Source organism: Zea mays, chromosome 3, assembly GCF_902167145.1.
Source record: "Zea mays cultivar B73 chromosome 3, Zm-B73-REFERENCE-NAM-5.0, whole genome shotgun sequence".
In the NCBI taxonomy this organism is placed as follows: domain Eukaryota; kingdom Viridiplantae; phylum Streptophyta; class Magnoliopsida; order Poales; family Poaceae; genus Zea; species Zea mays.
In genome coordinates this window covers 163,539,012-163,558,755 of record NC_050098.1, presented here as the reverse complement: position 1 = coordinate 163,558,755, position 19,744 = coordinate 163,539,012, and the positions used below count along the sequence as shown (strand labels likewise).

Here is a 19,744-nt window from a genome sequence, read left to right as displayed (position 1 = left end):
TCGGGAGGAGTTTTTGCCTCCCTTGATATGTGTAATAATACCACTCAGCACTCGTTATAGTTCTGGTCTGTAATAAGTACCTTAATCTTACTTTCTTAATAAATGTAAGTTTATGTAATTGCTTCCGCATTTCTTTATCTCCGATGTTCTGTAATGTCTGCAAGACGGGTGAAACGTTCCTGGTGAGGTAAGGAAAGATACCGAGCTTGTCAAGTGACTTAGGAACATCTACAGGGTGTCTGATGTTTGTTAGACAAGGACAACTGTAGGTGGGCCTAATTACTTGGGAGGTTCCGTCACAGCTGTCCTTCCGCCAGGCTCCAGCGCTCCTCCGACGGCCACGACATCTCATGAACAGGATGCCAAAACCTCTCCGGCTGCCACGACGACATGTACTTAGGGCACTAGCTCCTCTCTGCTAGACACGTTAGCATACTGCTACATCTCCCATTGTACACCTGGACCTTCTCCTTACGCCTATAAAAGGAAGGTCCAGGCCCTCTTACGGAGGGTGGGCCGCGCGGGGAGGACGGGACGACGCGTGCAGGCCTCTCGCTCCCTCCCACGCGGACACTTGTAACCCCCTACTGCAAGCGCACCCGACCTGGGCGCGGGACAAACACGAAGGCCGCGGGTTTCCCCTTTTACGTCTGTCTCCCTCTGGTTTTTCCCCCTTCGCGCTCCGTCTCGCGCGCGACCCATCTGGGCTGGGGCACGCGGCGACAATTTACTCGTCGGTCCAGGGACCCCCCGCCCCCGGGGTCGAAACGCCGACAAGAACTGAATAGGCCCTAAAGGTATAGATATGTATACTGTAAAATCAGAAAAAGCTACAGACATTCTACCATGGCTACACGTTTTAAGGACATGAAAACCAGGTGCCCTAACAATATAGAACATCAATGCACAATTTCATTACTATGGATTCATTTCACAAGCAAATTAGAAAAATACACACATCATACTTGCATAAAACTTCCTTGAGTTCGTCGTCTATGCATGAATGTCCCAAATTTACAATAAAGATAGTAAATGTGGTATATCGCTTGAAAACTTGTCTTGTCCATCCTACACCAAACATGCCATACTATCAAGCTTTATACATGTCGAGCAAGCTTTAAATAAGAAACATTTGTTGACTAATATTTTTGAATTTCAATATATTTTATAATAATATGTTCACTCTGTAGTGACGCATGAGCGTTTATCTAGTATATTATTAAATACTTACTTTATTTTTTATTTATTACAATTTTGTTTAAAAATGAACTAACGGACGACAAATATTCGAGTAGTATGTGCCGTTTGCCCCGTTTCGTTCCCGCACCGGACAGCCCATGGCCCGCGAAGGCCCAATGCGGGCGTGCGGCCAGTGGCCACAGGCCCGGCCGCCCTGTCCGCTCTTCCTCCTCGTGTTCGGACAGTCGGCTGTTCGTTCAGTATTCTAATTCAACCTCGACCCAAACCCTAGCGCGCGACCGGCTCGGCGGGCGGCAGTTCCTGTTCGAGGCACGGCGGCAGCGGCGGCGGCGACAGCCGGCTCGGGCTCTGGGCTGCGACGCGAGCGGCTGCTGCGGCGCGCCGGGGTGGGCCTGCCGGCTGCGGCCTGTGGGCGACGGTGCCGCGAGCCACGAGCGCGTACCGCGGAGGTGCCTGGTGGCATAGTGTCTAGTGGCGGCGGCGCGTCGTGATTCGTGAAGGTCTCAGGCCGGGCGTTCCATTTAAAATCTCCTGAAACACTGTTTGAATTCAACGGACACTGAAGCCGGAGCACGGACATGGTCTAGTTTCTCAAAAACAATTTGACACACTTTCATATTTTGAATACGGGACCCCTTTGAATACACAGGGCGAAATCCTTCGTCCGCCTCTATTCCTTTTTACCCCTACCTCCCTCCGTTCGCGTCGCCCGGCGGCCATCCCTCCCTCCACTGATGTCCATGCCACAATCCTTCCTCCTCCTCCCCTCCTTTTTACCCCCACCTCCCTTAGTTCGCCTCGCCTCGCGGCCGCCATCGTCGCCATCCCTGACCGCCCTCAGATTCCACCGCGTCGACGCCAAGCTTTCCCCGCCACTCCTCGCGGCATCCCACAGTCCTCCTGGCGGCTTCCGCGGATACTGTGATTCTGGCGGCAGCGATGGAGGAAGCGGAGGTGATGGCGGGCGAGGAATGGATTCTCCTGGCCCTGGGGACGGGTGGTGGTGGGAGCGGTGGCTCCAGGCCCTCCACCCGGAGTTCTTCCTCCTGTTCCTGCTCCTCCAGTCCGGCGCCGCATCCGCGCTCGCTGAGGCCCTCAGCACTTCCGGTGATGACGCGGGGGACGTATGGGAGGTGAGGGGCGGCAAGCGCACTCGCCTCATGCCGGACCCAACCTGGACCTCCTATCTCATTGCTGGGGACGACGGAACAAAGCGGGAGGACGGGGATGAAAAGGTTGGAAGCATCTCTAAGGACCTGGCCGCCCTACGGAGGCAGCTGGGGCGGTCGTGGCGGCGGTACGCCGAAGTTGCTGTTCATCTGTTACTCCCTGACGGATACCCTCATAGTGTCAGCAGCGACTACCTTAACTACTCGCTCTGGCGCGGCGTACAGGGTGTGGCGAGCCAGATCAGCGGGGTGCTTTCCACACAGGTAGTGGAGCTCATCTGAGCGTTTATCACAAATTTTCCAGGCAGCTAGGTAAAGGGTAGTGTATTTATTCCCTAAAATGTTTTCTTCAGGCTCTGCTCTATGCGGTTGGGTTAGGGAAAGGAGCGATACCCACTGCTGCTGCGGTGAATTGGGTGCTGAAAGATGGCCTCGGGTACCTTAGCAAGATCATGTTGTCCAAATTCGGACGCCATTTTGATGTTAACCCCAAAGGGTGGCGACTATTTGCTGATTTTCTGGAGAATATGGCTTATGGGCTGGAGATTCTGACTCCAGTGTTCCCTCACCTGTTTGTTCCAATTGGGGCGGCTGCTGGTGCTGGCCGCTCAGCAGCTTCTTTGATACAGGTTAAGACTTACTTTGGTATTGGTTATCAATATTCTATAGTTTGCATTTATGGAAATCTATGTTCATTATAGCGCAATGTAGGTGTTCTGCCCTGTGTATCTCGGTATCCTCATAATTGGTAGCCATATGAACATGGGTCTTATGATATGGCCACTAGAAGATGTATGACTATATTTGAAGATTTTCATAGCATGTTTATACTTTATACTCACCACAACAATAAACATAGAACTTCTATAAAATTCCATTTTAGTGTTATTTCTGCTAATTGCAGATATAACATGTCCACCAGGGTTCAGTGAGTTTTGAACTATAGTGGACTGGGTGTTGTTTCTAAGGCTATCTCCAGCTGCTTACCCATCCCCATATCCATATTCAAACTCCACTCTGCGAACAGTGCAGTCTATAGTGCAAAACAGTGCTTTTAGGTAAACTATGGGTAGACCGCTGCAGACGGTCTAAGGCTATCTCTAGCAGCTTACCCATCCTCATACCCGTATTCAAACTCCACTCTACGAACAGTGCAGTCTATGGTACAAAATAGTGCAAAACAATATTTTGGTTGACCATATGGGTAAATTGCTGGACACGGTCTAACCATGTAATTTCTCTGACTCATGCCTTGTTGTCCGCTTCTGTCCTGAAGCTTTCTCATAATGAAGAATAACAATCAAATCTGAGAACACCCATGACGCACAATGAGAATCCACTTGTCTTTTTTCATATATGGATGAAAATGGCATATGACAGCATGTCAATGTTGTTTCCTCTATATGCTGTGTGCTATGAAATGATTATTTTGTCACTTATGTTTATTCTTATTCTTACTGATGTTACAGCAATATCATATTTGCAATTTCATTAAATGCATTAATCATGTATCTATGTTTCTTATTGGAGTAAACCACTGCTTTATTTTATCATCATTCGACAACTTTGACAGATTATCATGCTTCATCAGTTATCTATATTATGTTATTACAATAATGCAACAGTTTTAACACTGTAAGTTTCCATGCCTGCAGTCTGCCACCAGAAGTTGCTTTTACGCTGGATTTGCAGTACAAAGAAACTTTGCTGAGGTGCGCTTATCCTCATATTTGAAGAATGTTCACTTATTATCTTTTGGGCTAATCATTTTTTCCTTTTACTTTGTATCAGTCTGTCAAATATTTTTTTTTCGGAAACAGTCCGTCAAATAAAATTGTAGTATGCTTATATGCCTTGTTGGAACTTTCCTGTTTTCAGTTATCTACTTAATTGTACAACTAGATGATATATCTACCTTTTACAGGCGAATTTATCTCTGATAGATCTTTACTGTTTTAATAATAAATACATAACACAGTAGAGGAAACACTTACTGTTTCCATTTCTAAATTTGTTATCTTCCATAGATCTTTCTCATATTTAATATTCTGCCAGCTTAGATGTTTAGGATCTGGAAACATTTTATGGTATCCTACAAGTATTTTGGAATTTGCTATAAGAGTTCTGAAGTGTCAGTTGTCAACGCTACCTTGCGGTGGTGCAGAACGGTTTAGAACAGCTGCACCACCCAGTGCATTGATAGATGCCATAACATTTGTCTCAACCCACTAGCCGCACCACTGCCATTTGTATTTGTACAAGGACCTCATGCATCACATTATGAAATGAGCACTTAAGGCTACCTCCAACAGAGCCCCTATCTCATCCCCTATTTCAAAGTTCTCTCTGCAAACAGTGTCATCTGCAGTTTCGCGTACCCTATTTTACACACTCTACTAAAGACAGTCTAAGATCCTAAAATTCAGTACCCCCTCTGTTCCAAATTATAACTCATTCCAACATTCTTAGAGAGCCAAAGCATCTCAAGTTTGACCAAAATTATATAGAGAATTACAAAATTTATGACATCAAATAGATATACTAAAAAATATAATTAATAAAGAATCTAATGATAGTTATTTGTCATCATAAATATTATTAATTTATTATATAATTTTGGTCAAACTTAAGGTGCTTTGACTATCCAAGGAAGTTTTAATGACTTGTAATTTGTGATGGACTAAATGCTTTGTTTGCTCTTTTTATTGTATTTTCATCTCTGTGACTGAAAAGAAATGAAAATGACGTTTCAGGTTATTGCAAAGGGTGAAGCGCAAGGAATGGTTAGCAAATTTGTTGGCATAGGGCTTGGCATTGCATTGGCTAATCACATTGGCTCATCTGTACCATTAGCTCTTATTTCGTTTGCTGGAATTACTGCAGTTCACATGTATTGCAACCTCAAGTCATATCAATCGATTCAGCTGAGAACACTGAATCCTTACCGCGCAAGTAATTTGATTTCTTTGCTGCTGTTTATATCCATTCTGTGCTAATTTACATCATATCACCACAACATTCGTATGAATGAAATTTTGTAATCATTGAGGCTACTTTGTCATTTTATTGCCTTAACAAAATTAACCATGGAATAAAAGCTGTTTAGAGAGTAAAACCTGGCAGTTTATTTCTGATAGATGGTTGAATGAAAGCTAGAATCATATATTAAGTTTGTTAGTTATATTTTGCTTCAATAATACTCTTTTACCCCAACATTCCACATTTTGCTGTATGGGATTTTATGGGGTAAAATGTGCACGGTGTATACATGATCCCTTGTATTTATGCTCTATTCCTATGCATTTACTCTCTCTGTTTGAAATTATAAGTCGTTTTGGCTTTTCTATGTATATTGTTTTTGCCATGTATGTGGACATAATATATATCTAGGTGCATGGCAAGATCTATGTACGTAGAAAAAAGTTAAAACGACTTATAATTTGAAATGGAGGGAGTAGCATTTGCTTTTAGGTAGTGTTTGGTTCCAGAGCCTATTTGGACGGAATGGCTCTGTTCCAGATTCTGAGTATGGAATGGCTCCGTTCTGTGTTTGGCAGTCAGCACGGAACCGCTCTGTTTTTCTGTTTGGTTATAGAGTGAAGCAGAACGGATCGACTTTATCCTACGTTTGGCACACACACATATATATATATATATATATATATATATATATATATATATATATATATATATATATATATATATATATATATATATATATATATATATATATATCGCGCAAGAGGCACATGAAGCCGCGACGTGCGGTCGCCGAGCACTTGGGTCCGGCTGTTTTCTAGGAGCCGACGGATGCGGCATCTCAAGAGAATATTCCGCATATTGGAGCGGCTCTATTATACTTTGATAGTTTGATTCGAACCAAACAGTCTCACTACTAGAATGGAGTGGTTCCGTTCTATTATATTCTGGAACCAAACACTACCTTAAGAGTTTGTGAACACTTATTTGCTTTCAATATAAGAGGTATAAGAGGTGTTTTCATGTGAAAAAATATTCTTTAGAATGATAATGTTACAGGATGTGATTAAACATTTTAGTTCCTGTTCTTTTTTATGTAGGCTTGGTGTTTAGTGAATATTTGTTAAGTGGACAAGTTCCATCGGTCAAAGAAGTTAATGATGAAGAACCTCTTTTCTTCAATTTGTCACTTGGTGCTTCACGTCAAGTAAGTCATGGTTACCTTTATTCTTGCACTGATCACATTTGTCTTCTCTCTGACTATTTATGTTGCTCAATGCTTAGCCTTTAGAGGCCCCTGTTCTAATACTTATGTGGCAGAGATGTCTTTGGTAATGTCCAAGTTGTGGTTATGCCATTTGTGTAGGATGTAACCAGCTTCTTATTATGAATCCTTCAACATGTTCAATCAATAACCTTCCATTTATTTTATATTTCTCATTTTGTGCACGTCTATTTTTTTGCAACCGCAGAGTAAGATTTTGTCAGCGGAAGCAAAAGATGCTGCAGATAGAATATGCCGGCGGTTACAAATGGGTTCTAAGCTTAGTGAGATAATTGAGAGTAAAGAAGATGCTTGTGCATTGTTTGATCTTTACAAAAATGAGCAATATCTGCTTATGGATTACAAAGGAAAATTTTGTGTAAGTTCATCTTGAAGCGAGTATATTCCAATTTTCAGTTTTGTTGTTGCCTATTAATGAGCTAACAAATTTTTTTCATTTTACAGATTGTACTTAAAGAGGGATCTTCTCCCGAAGACATGCTCAAATCTTTGTTCCATGTTAACTATCTATATTGGTTGGAAAGGTATATGGGTTTCAAACCAAGTAATGTTGCTTCAGAATGTAGACCTGGTGGAAGGCTTGAAGTATCCCTGGATTATGCGCAGAGGGAATTCAGCCATGTCAAACATGATGGTTCTGATGGTGGCTGGGTTATGGATGGTCTGATTGCAAGGCCCTTGCCCGTTAGAATACGAATAGGAGATGGTACTTCTTAGGTCTTTGCTCTATTAACTATTCTCAGAGCTACATCTACATCCGTTGTACAGTTTTGCTTATTAAGTTGCTGATGTGGTTCGACACCATATTCGAAAGGCTCTCGCCTGCAGTTTTTACCCTGATATTAGGATGGAAGTGGTTACATCTCTGGTATATTTTTTATCTTTTGACTTTTGAAGCCTGTGATAGTGCAGTAGTGCTCACAAGATTAAGGGCACTCGGGCTGTTATAGAGATTCGAGACAGCAGAGCAGATGAAGGATTTCTAGGTTTGTCAATGCTCAGTATGCGCACCTTGTGTGCTCGAGATCAATTTTACTGGCAATACTTGTCTGGTTAGCATCGTTTCGATAAAATTAGCATTACATAATGTTAATGCAACATGTGCGAGAATGTAAAACCTGTAATTTGCTGAGTTACGTTCTACTGTCTTGAATCATGGCCCGGCAGCTATATGACTATACAGTGGCGGAGCTCTATAAAATTAACATTCCGGACCGCTCTATAAAACTTGAAGGTCAAACAGTCCTTTAATATATTGTGTGGTTAATTATACCGCTAAAATATAAAATATAGTCCTATAAAATTAACGTCCTGGACGGCTCTATAAAACTTAAGTTGATGACGCAGAGGGCCACATTGCAGGCTATGGTGCCGGCTGGATCATGGCCTGCAGTGTGTCCCTTTGCGTCATCAACTGGTCGTCATCCACAGCGTTCTGTTTTAGGCGCAATAATTTCCACTCTGAGACGTGCTATGGATCCATCCATCAGGTCCTATATGTGACAATCCTTTAATATATTGTGTGGCTATATATACCGCTAAAATATAAAATACCACAAATGTAGACTAAAATAGTATTTATCTCAATTCATCAATATATTGCGTGGCTAAATATACCGTTAAAATATAAAATACCACAAACATAAACTAAAATAGTATTGATCACAATTCATCAATATATTGTACGGCTAAATATACCGCTAAAATATAAAATACCACAAACATAGACTAAAATAGTATTTATCTCAATTCAGCATCTAAAAACACAACAAACTTGATACAAAAGTACCTAATTAGAGACGATTTGGTCATTCCTCGCCTCTAATAACTTCATCAACGTTAACTCTTGAATTTAAACCTACACATTGCAAGTTAAATGTTTGCATAAAATGAGAGATACAATATGACAATATAAATAATAAATGCAAAATTTTTGTAAGTGAGCACAAATATATCATCTGGACTTTTTGGAGGTACCTTTTTTCATACGACCGTTCAGTTCTTGAAAATGATATAAAATATCATCACTTTGAATACTTGCAAAGATATCTCGCTCTATATAGCATACCATTCTATGATTCAACCAATCATTTTCCATCTCATTTCTCGACTCTATCTTGATGATTTTCATAGCCGAGAAGGCTCTTTCAACTATGGTAGTTGCAGTAGGCAAAATTAAGGCCAATTCAATGAGACGATAAACCAATGCAAAAACTAGGTGTCTCTCAGTTTGCACCATTAATAGCCAGATTACCAAGGTCTTCAGAATTTGCAAAAATAGAATTACCCCTCACATCAGCAATATATATATATATATATATGAAGTTGGGCTCTAAGGATCAAGAGTTCATACTGAGAGAAGTCTACAGAATAAACCTTAACCAATTCTAATAACTGAGCTTTGTCATAGCTGGCAAATGAATTTCTCGGATCTAAGCAAGAAATGCATCTCAATAATTGAGTAGATCTTTCAGTAAAACGATTGTTTAATTCCACAATAACTTGATCATACACAACAATAAAGATCTCATTTTTGAAAAGACGATAGTAAGTAACTAACTGGCCTCTGCCCCCTTGAGCGACATCGGATAGTAATTGTTGAGGGCCTTCATCTTCCGAAGGTCCTAAAAAACACAACTAACATGTTTTCCAAGTATAATACATTCACAGGGACCTTCGGCCTCAGAATGAAGCTGTACACAGTATGAGAAGTGTGGTCTGGGATAAGGATGAACCAATTCCGAAGCTACGCGTGGAGAAGCTTCGGCTTAGCGGTGGAAAATGAAACCGACTTAAAGAGGAAAAGGCTATCTAGTCCTCGACAGATTGTCCTTAAGTCAATAGTAAATATCAAGGGCATGGATGTAATTTTACACAGGCTGTGTCCTGTGCCTATAAATAGATGAACAGTAACATCGTATTGTTCACGCTGACTTGTGTTCACTTGCACGTCACACTTGGATTCTCACCTTCTGTCAAGCCGATGGTATAAATGTAATTCGATATGGTTCATGTTTATTCATGATGAGATAATAGAAATATCCTAATGATGTCATATGATCATTCATGTTATTTTCCATGTTTCATATGTTTCTACTTTCATTATTATATACTGAGATGATGAAGGTACGTCCTTCATAACCTTCGTCTGAAGATCATTATATCCTAAGGGAGATAATGCTTCGAAGGACGAAGGTCTTCAACCATTAACCATTAACATTTTGTGTTGCCTTGTTCTTAACTCATAGCATTTGAGAACAAGTCCTCAACATTGTCGCTCACCTCCGGTGAACTCATTCGACCACCTTCGTCAAGCTGTGATCTTTGTCATGCCACCGAAGAAAGCTTCAGGGCTAGGGGCTGCACTGCAGCCACTAGACGTCAATCAGGAAACACTGCGTGAAGCTAGAAGTCAAAAAAGAAAGGCTACAAGTCCAACGCCTCAGGAGGAGGAGTTGGACCGAGAAATAAGGGACCTCGAAGCCATCCATCAGCAGGTCCAGAGGAAGGAGAAGATGCTTCGTCTTTCCGAACTATAGAAGAAGATCGATGAGGCTGCTGAGGAAATGCGTCATCTCACTCAAGATGACCAGGACCGAAGACCTGAGAGCACCTAGAGGGGAGGGGGGGGGGGGTGAATAGGTGATCCTGTAAAATTCAACACTAAATTCCAACAACCTTGATTATAAAGATATTGGAGCGGATTAATCAAGTCAATGAGACGAGCTCTTGCGAACAGAGACAATCAAAGAGAGAGCAATCACAAGAGACACGTGATTTTATCCCATGGTTCGCCCAAGTAACACTTGCCTACTTCCACGTTGTGGCGTCCCAATGGACGAGGGTTGCACTCAACCCCTTTCAAGTGATCCAATGATCAACTTGAATACCACGACTTTTCTTCCTTATCTCTTTTTCCCGTTTGCGAGGAATCTCCACAAGTTGGAGTCTCTCGCCCTTACAACCAAGATCACAATGAAAGCACAAGAGTAAGGTTGGGAAGCAACACACACAAATCCGCATCACACACACGCACACAAGCTAAGACTTGAGCTCAAAATGAAGCACACAGAGTTCACAACTAGAACGGAGCTCAAATCACTAACACAATCGATCAAGTGCGCGGAGACGGAGTGTGTGAGACTTAGAATGCTTAGTGAATGCTTGAGTATATCCTCCATGCGCCTAGGGGTCCCTTTTATAGCCCCAAGGCAGCTAGGAGCCGTTGGAGGCCAACAAGGAAGGCCAAAGTTGCCTTCTGTCGGGTGGTGCACCGGACAATCCGGTGCACCACCGGACAGTCACTGTAGACAGTTCGGTGCGGATCTCCTTCCTATTTTGGAGCAGATGACCGTTGCAGCGCCGAGCCAGTTGGCGCACCAGACACTGTCCGGTGCACACCGGACATTCCGGTGCCCCTTGTCGACCGTTGGTGTGGGGCGCACACCGGACAGTCCGGTGCCCCTTGACGACCGTTGGTGTGGGGCACGCGTTGCCCGCGGATTGCACGTCCGACCATTGCGCTGGCAACCGTTGGCTCACCGGACAGTCCGGTGCACCACCGGACAGTCCGGTGAATTATAGCCGTACGCCGCCGATTTTTCCCGAGAGTGGCCTGTTCACCGGAGGCCAGCCTAGCGCACCGGACACTGTCCGGTGCACCACCGTACAGTCCGGTGTGCCTGACTGAGCTGGACTTTGGCTGTACACAGCCAAGTCGCTTGCAATCTTTTTCTTCTTTTCTTTTCTCTGTTTCTAGCACTTAGACAAAATATGTTAGTACTCAAAACAATGTACTAAGGCTAGAAACGTACCTTGTTACATGATTTGCACCTTTTGCTTGTTTGACACATAATATCTCACTCACTATGTGTTGGACACTTAATCACCAAAACATTATAGAAATGGCCCAAGGGCACTGAAAGTCGCCTAGAGGGGGGTGAATAGGGCGAATCTGAAATTTATAAACTTAATCACAACTACAAGCCGGGTTAGCGTTAGAAATAATAATGAGTCCGAGAGAGAGGGCGCAAAACAAATCGTGAGCGAATAAAGAGCGAGACACGATGATTTGTTTTACCGAGGTTCGGTTCTTGCAAACCTACTCCCCGTTGAGGTGGCCACAAAGACCGGGTCTCTTTCAACCCTTTCCCTCTCTCAAACGGTCCCTCGGACCGAGTGAGCTTCTCTTCTCAATCAAACGGGACACAAAGTCTCCGCAAGGATCACCACACAATTGGTGTCTCTTGCCTCAGTTACAATTGAGTTGTCAAAAGAAGAATGAGAAAGAAAAGAAGCAATCCAAGTGCAAGAGCTCAAATGAACACAACAAATCACTCTCTCTAATCACTAAAGCTTTGTGTGGAGTTGGGAGAGGATCTAATCTCTTTGGTGTGTCTTGTATTGAATGCTAGCTCTTGTAAGGTGTAGAAGAGTGAAAACTTGGATGCCAATGAATGTGGGGTGGTTGGGGTATTTATATCCTCAACCACCAAAATATGGCTGTTGGAAGGCTGCAGTAGCATGGCGCACCGGACACTGTCCGGTGCGCCAGCCACGTCAGCAGACCGTTGGGGTTCGACCGTTGGAGCTCTGTCTTGTGGGCCCGCTTGGCTATCCGGTGGTGCACCGGATAAGTCCTGTAGACTATCCGGTGTGCCACCCGCGCGTGCTCTGTCCTCTGCGCGCGCAGGCGCGCATTTAATGCGTTGTAGTCGACCGTTGCGCGCGAAGTAGTTGTTGCTCCGCTGGCACACCAGACAGTCCGGTGAATTATAGCGGAGCGGATTCCCGAAGCTGGCGAGTTCAGAGTCGCTCTCCCTTGGGGCACCGGACACTGTCCGGTGGTGCACCGGACAGTCCGGTGAATTATAGCGGAGCGCCTCTGAGAATTCCCGAAGGTGTGGAGTTTAGCTTGGAGTCCCCTGGTGCACCGGACACTGTCCGGTGCGCCAGACCAGGGAGCACTTCGGTTGTCCCTTGCTCTCTTTGTTTGAACCCTTTTCTTGGTCTTTTTATTGGCTTATTGTGAACCTTTGGCACCTGTAGAACTTATAGACTAGAGCAAACTAGTTAGTCCAATTATTTGTGTTGGGCAATTCAACCACCAAAATCAATTAGGAAATAGGTGTAAGCCTAATTCCCTTTCAATCTCCCCATTTTTGGTGATTGATGCCAACACAAACCAAAGCAAGTAGAGAAGTGCATAATTGAATTAGTTTGCATAATTGTAAGTGCAAAGGTTACTTAGAATTGAGCCAATAGAAATTCTTATAAGATATGAATGGATTGTTTTTTTATTTTTAACATTTTGGACCACGCTTGCACCACATGTTTTGTTTTTGCAAATTCTTTTGTAAATCCTTTTCAAAGTCCTTTTGCAAATGGTCAAAGGTAAATGAATAAGATTTTGCGAAGCATTTTCAAGATTTGAATTTTTCCCCCCCTATCTCAAATGCCTTTTCTTTGACTAAACAAAACTCCCCCTCAATGAAATCATCCTCTTAGTGTTCAAGAGGGTTTTAAGATATCAATTTTGAAAATACTTACTTTCTCCCCCTTTTGAACACAATGAGATACCAATTTGAAAATCATAGTTTAAAATTAGGTGGTGGTGCGGTCCTTTTGCTTTGGGCTAATACTTTCTCCCCCTTTGGCATGAATCACCAAAAACGGATACTTTGAGTGAAATATAAGCCCTTATAACTACTTTCTCCCCTTTGGCAAATAAAACATGAGTGAAGATTATACCAAAGACGGAGAGTTGCTCGGAGCGTCGGCGAAGGATGAGTTATGGAGTGGAGTGGAAGCCTTTGTCTTCGCCGAAGACTCTAATTCCCTTTCAATATACCTATGACTTGGTTTGGAATCCCCTTGAAAATACATTAGTCATAGCATATATAAAAGAGACATGATCAAAGGTATACTTATGAGCTATGTGTGCAAGTCATCAAAAGAAATTCCTGGAATCAAGAATATTTAGCTCATGCCTAAGTTTGTTAAAAGTTTGTTCATCTAGTGGCTTGGTAAAGATATCGGCTAATTGTTCCTTAGTGTTAATATATGCAATCTCGATATCTCCCTTTTGTTGGTGATCCCTTAAGAAATGATACTGAATGACTATGTGTTTAGTGCGGTTATGCTCAACGGGATTATCCGCCATGCGGATTGCACTCTCATTATCACATAGAAGAGGATCTTTGGTTAATTTGTAACCATAGTCCCTAAGGGTTTGCCTTATCCAAAGTAATTGCGCGCAACAATGTCCTGTGGCAATATACTCGGCTTCGGCGGTTGAAAGAGCTACGGAATTTTGCTTCTTTGAAGCCCAAGACACCAAGGATCTTCCCAAGAACTGGCAAGTCCCCGATGTGCTCTTTCTATTAATTTTACACCCTGCCCAATCGGCATCCGAATAACCAATTAAATCAAATGTGGATCCCCGAGGGTACCAAAGCCCAAACTTAGGAGTATGAACTAAATATCTCAAGATTCGTTTTACGGCCGTAAGGTGAGCTTCCTTAGGGTCGGCTTGGAATCTTGCACACATGCATACGGAAAGCATAATATCCGGTCGAGATGCACATAAATAGAGTAAAGAACCTATCATCGACCGGTATACCTTTTGATCGACGGATTTACCTCCTGTGTCGAGGTCGAGATGCCCATTGGTTCCCATGGGTGTTTGAGAGCACCTAGAGGGGGGGGGGGTGAATAGGTGATCCTGTATACTTCAAAACTTAAGCCACAAAACTTTGATTAAGCGTTAGCACAGTTAATGCCAAGTGGCTAAAGTGAAGACCTTGCACAATATGATAACCACAAGAAGTTCAACACAGAGAAGACACAGTGATTTATCCCGTGGTTCGGCCAAGTACAAAACTTGCCTACTCCACGTTGTGGCGTCCCAACGGACGAGAGTTGCACTCAACTCCTCTCAAGTGATCCAATGATCAACTTGAATACCACAGTGTTATGCTTTTTCTTTCAATTTCCCGTTTGCAAGGAATCTCCACAACTTGGAGTCTCTTGCCCTTACACTTGAGATTCACAAAGAAATACGGAGTAAGGGAGGGAAGCAACACACACAAATCCACAGCAAAATGCGCACACACACGACCAAGAATCGAGCTCAAAGACTATCTCACAGTTCTCACAAGAACGGAGCTCGAATCACTTAGAATAACAAACGGATGCGCAAAGACTGAGTGTGGATGATCAAGAATGCTCAAAGGTTGCTTGGTTATCTCCTCCATGCGCCTAGGGGTCCCTTTTATAGCCCCAAGGCAGCTAGGAGCCGTTGAGAGCAAATCTGGAAGGCTGATCTTGCCTTCTGTCGTCGGGCGCACCGGACAGTCCGGTGCACACCGGACACTGTCCGGTGCCCGATTTCCTTCCTTAAACAGCGCAGTCGACCGTTGGTGATCTGGGAGCCGTTGGCGCACCGGACATGTCCGGTGCACACCGGACAGTCCGGTGCCCCCTTCCGACCGTTGGCTTGGCCACGTGTCGCGCGCAGAATCCGCGGCCGACCGTTGGCCCTAGTCGACCGTTGGCTCACCGGACAGTCCGGTGCACACCGGACAGTCCGGTGCACACCGGACAGTCCGGTGAATTTTAGCCGTACGCCGTCGGCGAATTCCCGAGAGCGGCCTCTTCGGCCGGGGCAGCCTGGCGCACCGGACACTGTCCGGTGCACCACCGGACACTGTCCGGTGCACCACCGGACACTGTCCGGTGCACCACCGGACACTGTCCGGTGCACCACCGGACAGTCCGGTGCCCCAGACCGAAACAGCCTCTTGGCTGTACACAGCCAAGTCTTCTCTTCTCTTCTTCTTTCTGTTTCTAACACTTAGACAAATATATTAGTACACAAAACCAATGTACTAAGACTTAGAAACATACCTTTGCTCTAGATTTTCACTTTGTTCATCCATGGGCATTGATTCACATTTAAGCACTTGTATTGACACTCAATCACCAAAATACTTAGAAATGGCCCAAGGGCACATTTCCCTTTCAATCTCCCCCTTTTTGGTGATTTATGCCAACACAACATAAAGCAACTAGAACAAGTGCAAAATCACTTCAAATAAAACTCAAATTGATTTTGATTCAATTTTGGCATATATGGATCATCCTTTGCCACCACTTGGTTTGTTTTTGCAAATCAAACTCAAATCTCTATCTCTATGTCAAACACACATATTGAGGTATAAAGAGAGTCATTCCAAAAGAGATTGATCAAAGATTTCAAAAACTCCCCCTATTTCCCATAATCAACATTTCTCCCCACACGAAGCCAACTTTTGACAAGAGAGACAATAAAAGAGTTTAACAAAACAAAAACTCTATTCTACTATTTTCAAAATCTCTCAAGTGGTAGCTGATCCATTTATCACTTTGGCCTTTATTTTCTCCCCCTTTGGCATCAAGCACCAAAACGGGATCAATCTTGGCCCATTAACCCCATTGCCTCACCAAAATCTTCAATAAGAATACAAAGGCAATAAGAGTCTAAAGATGAACTTGGAATAAGTTACCCTCTCATCGGAGTGCAGTGGAAGTCTTTCATGATCCAAGTCCACCTTTTCCCTTTCAATTCTCCTTCGAGACTAAATCATCAAACTCAAGCACATGGTTAGTCTCGAAAGGGTCAAGTTGTAACACATCTCCCCCTAAACATGTGCAGCACTTTGCAACGGACTTGTGAGGTCCAGGGAGTGTTTGTACAACTTGAGCACCACAATAAGCAACAAAATGCAGAATGAACCTGATCAAGGGCATAAACACATGTATGCTATAATTCAATCCAAGTTCCGCGAATCTAAGACATTTAGCTCACTACGCAACCTGCAAAAGGTCTTCTCATCTAGAGGCTTAGTGAAGATATCGGCTAGCTGGTTCTCGGTGCTAACATGAAACACTTCGATATCTCCCTTTTGCTGGTGGTCTCTCAAAAAGTGATGCCGGATGTCTATGTGCTTTGTGCGGCTGTGCTCAACAGGATTTTCCGCCATGCGGATAGCACTCTCATTGTCACATAGGAGTGGGACTTTGCTCAGATTGTAGCCAAAGTCCCGGAGGGTTTGCCTCATCCAAAGTAGTTGCGCGCAACACTGACCTGCGGCAACGTACTCGGCCTCAGCGGTGGATAGGGCAACGGAGGTTTGTTTCTTAGAGTTCCATGACACCAGGGACCTTCCTAAGAATTGGCACGTCCCTGATGTACTCTTCCTATCGACCTTACATCTAGCATAGTCGGAGTCTGAGTATCCAACTAAGTCAAAGGTAGACCCCTTTGGATACTAGAGCCCGAGGCAAGGCGTAGCAACCAAATATCTAAGAATTCGCTTTACCGCCACTAAGTGACACTCCTTAGGATCGGATTGAAATCTAGCACACATGCATACGCTAAGCATAATATCCGGTCTACTAGCACATAAGTAAAGCAAAGAACCTATCATTGACCGGTATGCTTTTTGATCAACGGACTTACCTCCTTTGTTGAGGTCGGTGTGTCCGTCGGTCCCCATCGGAGTCTTTGCGGGCTTGGCGTCCTTCATCCCAAACCGCTTTAGCAGATCTTGCGTGTACTTCGTTTGGGAGATGAAGTTGCCGTCCTTGAGTTGCTTCACTTGGAACCCAAGGAAGTAGTTCAACTCGCCCATCATCGACATCTCGAATTTCTGCGTCATCACCCTGCTAAACTCTTCACAAGACTTTTGGTTAGTAGAACCAAATATTATGTCATCGACATAAATTTGACACACAAACAAATCACCATCACATGTCTTAGTAAAAAGAGTTGGATCGGCTTTCCCAACCTTGAAAGCATTAGCAATTAGAAAGTCTCTAAGGCATTCATACCATGCTCTTGGGGCTTGCTTAAGTCCATAGAGCGCCTTAGAGAGCTTACACACGTGGTTGGGGTACCGTTCATCCTCGAAGCCAGGGGGTTGCTCCACGTACACCTCCTCCTTGATCGGCCCGTTGAGGAAAGCGCTCTTCACATCCATTTGGAACAGCCTGAAAGAATGGTGAGCGGCATATGCTAGCAGGATACGAATAGACTCTAGCCTAGCCACAGGAGCAAAAGTCTCCTCGAAATCCAAACCTGCGACTTGGGCATAACCTTTTGCCACAAGTCGAGCCTTGTTTCTCGTCACCACCCCGTGTTCGTCCTGTTTGTTGCGGAACACCCACCTGGTTCCCACAACATTTTGCTTCGGACGAGGCACCAGCGTCCAAACTTCATTTCTCTTGAAGTTGTTGAGCTCCTCCTGCATGGCCAACACCCAGTCCGGATCTAGCAAGGCCTCCTCTACCCTGAAAGGCTCAATAGAAGAGACAAAGGAGTAATGCTCACAAAAATTAACTAATCGAGATCGAGTAGTTACTCCCTTGCTAATGTCACCCAGAATTTGGTCGACGGGATGATCCCTTTGAATCATCGCTCGAACTTGGGTTGGAGGTGCTGGTTGCGCATCTTCCTCCATCACACGATCATCTTGTGCTCCCCCTTGATCACACGCCTCCTGTTGATGAACCTGTTCATCGTCTTGAGTTGGGGGTAGTACCATAGTTGAGGAAGATGTTTGATCTCGTTCATCGTGTTCCTGTGGCCGCACTTCTCCAATTGCCATGGATCGTATAGCGGCCGTTGGAACATCTTCTTCATCTACATCATCACAATCAACAACTTGCTCTCTTGGAGAGCCATTAGTCTCATCAAATACAACGTCGCTAGAGACTTCAACCAAACCCGATGATTTGTTGAAGACTCTATACGCCTTTGTATTTGAGTCATAACCTAATAAAAACCCTTCTACAGCTTTGGGAGCAAACTTAGAATTTCTACCCTTCTTCACTAGAATGTAGCACTTGCTCCCAAATACACGAAAGTAAGATACATTGGGTTTGTTACCGGTTAGAAGCTCATACGACGTCTTCTTGAGGAGGCGGTGAAGGTAGACCCTGTTGATGGCGTGGCAAGCCGTGTTCACGGCTTCCGACCAAAAACGCTCGGGGGTCTTGAACTCTCCAAGCATAGTCCTCGCCATGTCGATTAGCGTCCTGTTCTTCCTCTCTACCACACCATTTTGCTGTGGTGTGTAGGGAGCAGAGAACTCATGCTTGATCCCTTCCTCCTCAAGGAACTCCTCTACTTGAAGGTTCTTGAACTCGGACCCGTTGTCGCTCCTTATCTTCTTCACCTTGAGCTCAAACTCATTTTGAGCTCTCCTGAGGAAGCGCTTGAGGGTCCCTTGGGTTTCAGACTTATCCTGCAAAAAGAACACCCAAGTGAAGCGGGAAAAGTCATCAACAATAACTAGACCATACTTACTCCTTCCTATGCTCAGATAGGCGACGGGTCCGAAGAGGTCCATATGCAGCAGCTCCAGGGGTCTTGAAGTGGTCATCACATTCTTGCTGTGATGTGCTCCTCCCACTTGTTTACCTGCTTGACAAGCTGCACAAGGTCTATCCTTTTCGAATTGCACGTTAGTCAAACCTATCACGTGTTCTCCCTTTAGAAGCTTGTGAAGGTTCTTCATTCCCACATGTGCTAAGCGGCGATGCCACAGCCAGCCCATGCTAGTCTTAGCTATTAAGCATGCATCTAGACCGGCCTCTTCTTTTGCAAAATCGACCAAGTAAAGTTTGCCGTCTAATACACCCTTAAAAGCTAGTGAACCATCACTTCTTCTAAAGACAGACACATCTATATTTGTAAATAGACAGTTGTACCCCATGTTGCATAACTGACTAACAGATAGCAAATTATAACCTAGAGACTCTACTAAAAACACATTAGAGATAGAGTGCTCATTAGAAATTGCAATTTTACCTAACCCTTTTACCTTGCCTTGATTCCCATCACCGAATATGATTGAATCTTGGGAATCCTTATTCTTGACGTAGGAGGTGAACATCTTCTTCTCCCCCGTCATATGGTTTGTGCATCCGCTATCAATAATCCAGCTTGAACCCCCGGATGCATAAACCTGCAAGGCAAATTTAGGCTTGGGACTTAGGTACCCAACTCATGTTGGGTCCTATAAGGTTAGCACAAATATTCTTAGGGACCCAAATGCAAGTTTTATCT

General features: G+C 44.1%; 1 protein-coding gene across 1 annotated transcript; it reads left to right on the top strand.

Moving 5' to 3' along the window:
* The first annotated feature begins 2,189 nt into the window (after positions 1-2,189).
* LOC100272306 (uncharacterized) lies at positions 2,190-7,523 on the top strand. The gene is made up of 7 exons (NM_001146791.1): positions 2,190-2,633; positions 2,723-2,998; positions 4,025-4,081; positions 5,123-5,321; positions 6,449-6,555; positions 6,821-6,991; positions 7,078-7,523. The coding sequence occupies exons 1-7, from the start codon at positions 2,361-2,363 to the stop codon at positions 7,348-7,350; spliced, it is 1,356 nt and encodes a 451-aa protein (NP_001140263.1). The 5' UTR covers positions 2,190-2,360; the 3' UTR covers positions 7,351-7,523.
* Positions 7,524-19,744: the final 12,221 nt, after the last annotated feature.

Coding starts and splice junctions, on each gene's coding strand:
- LOC100272306 (NM_001146791.1), top strand. CDS start 2,361: ATGCCGGACCCAACCTGGACCTCCTATCTCATTGCTGGGGACGACGGA. Junction 2,999..4,024: donor CAGCAGCTTCTTTGATACAG/GTTAAGACTTAC, acceptor CCATGCCTGCAG/TCTGCCACCAGAAGTTGCTT. Junction 4,082..5,122: donor TACAAAGAAACTTTGCTGAG/GTGCGCTTATCC, acceptor ATGACGTTTCAG/GTTATTGCAAAGGGTGAAGC.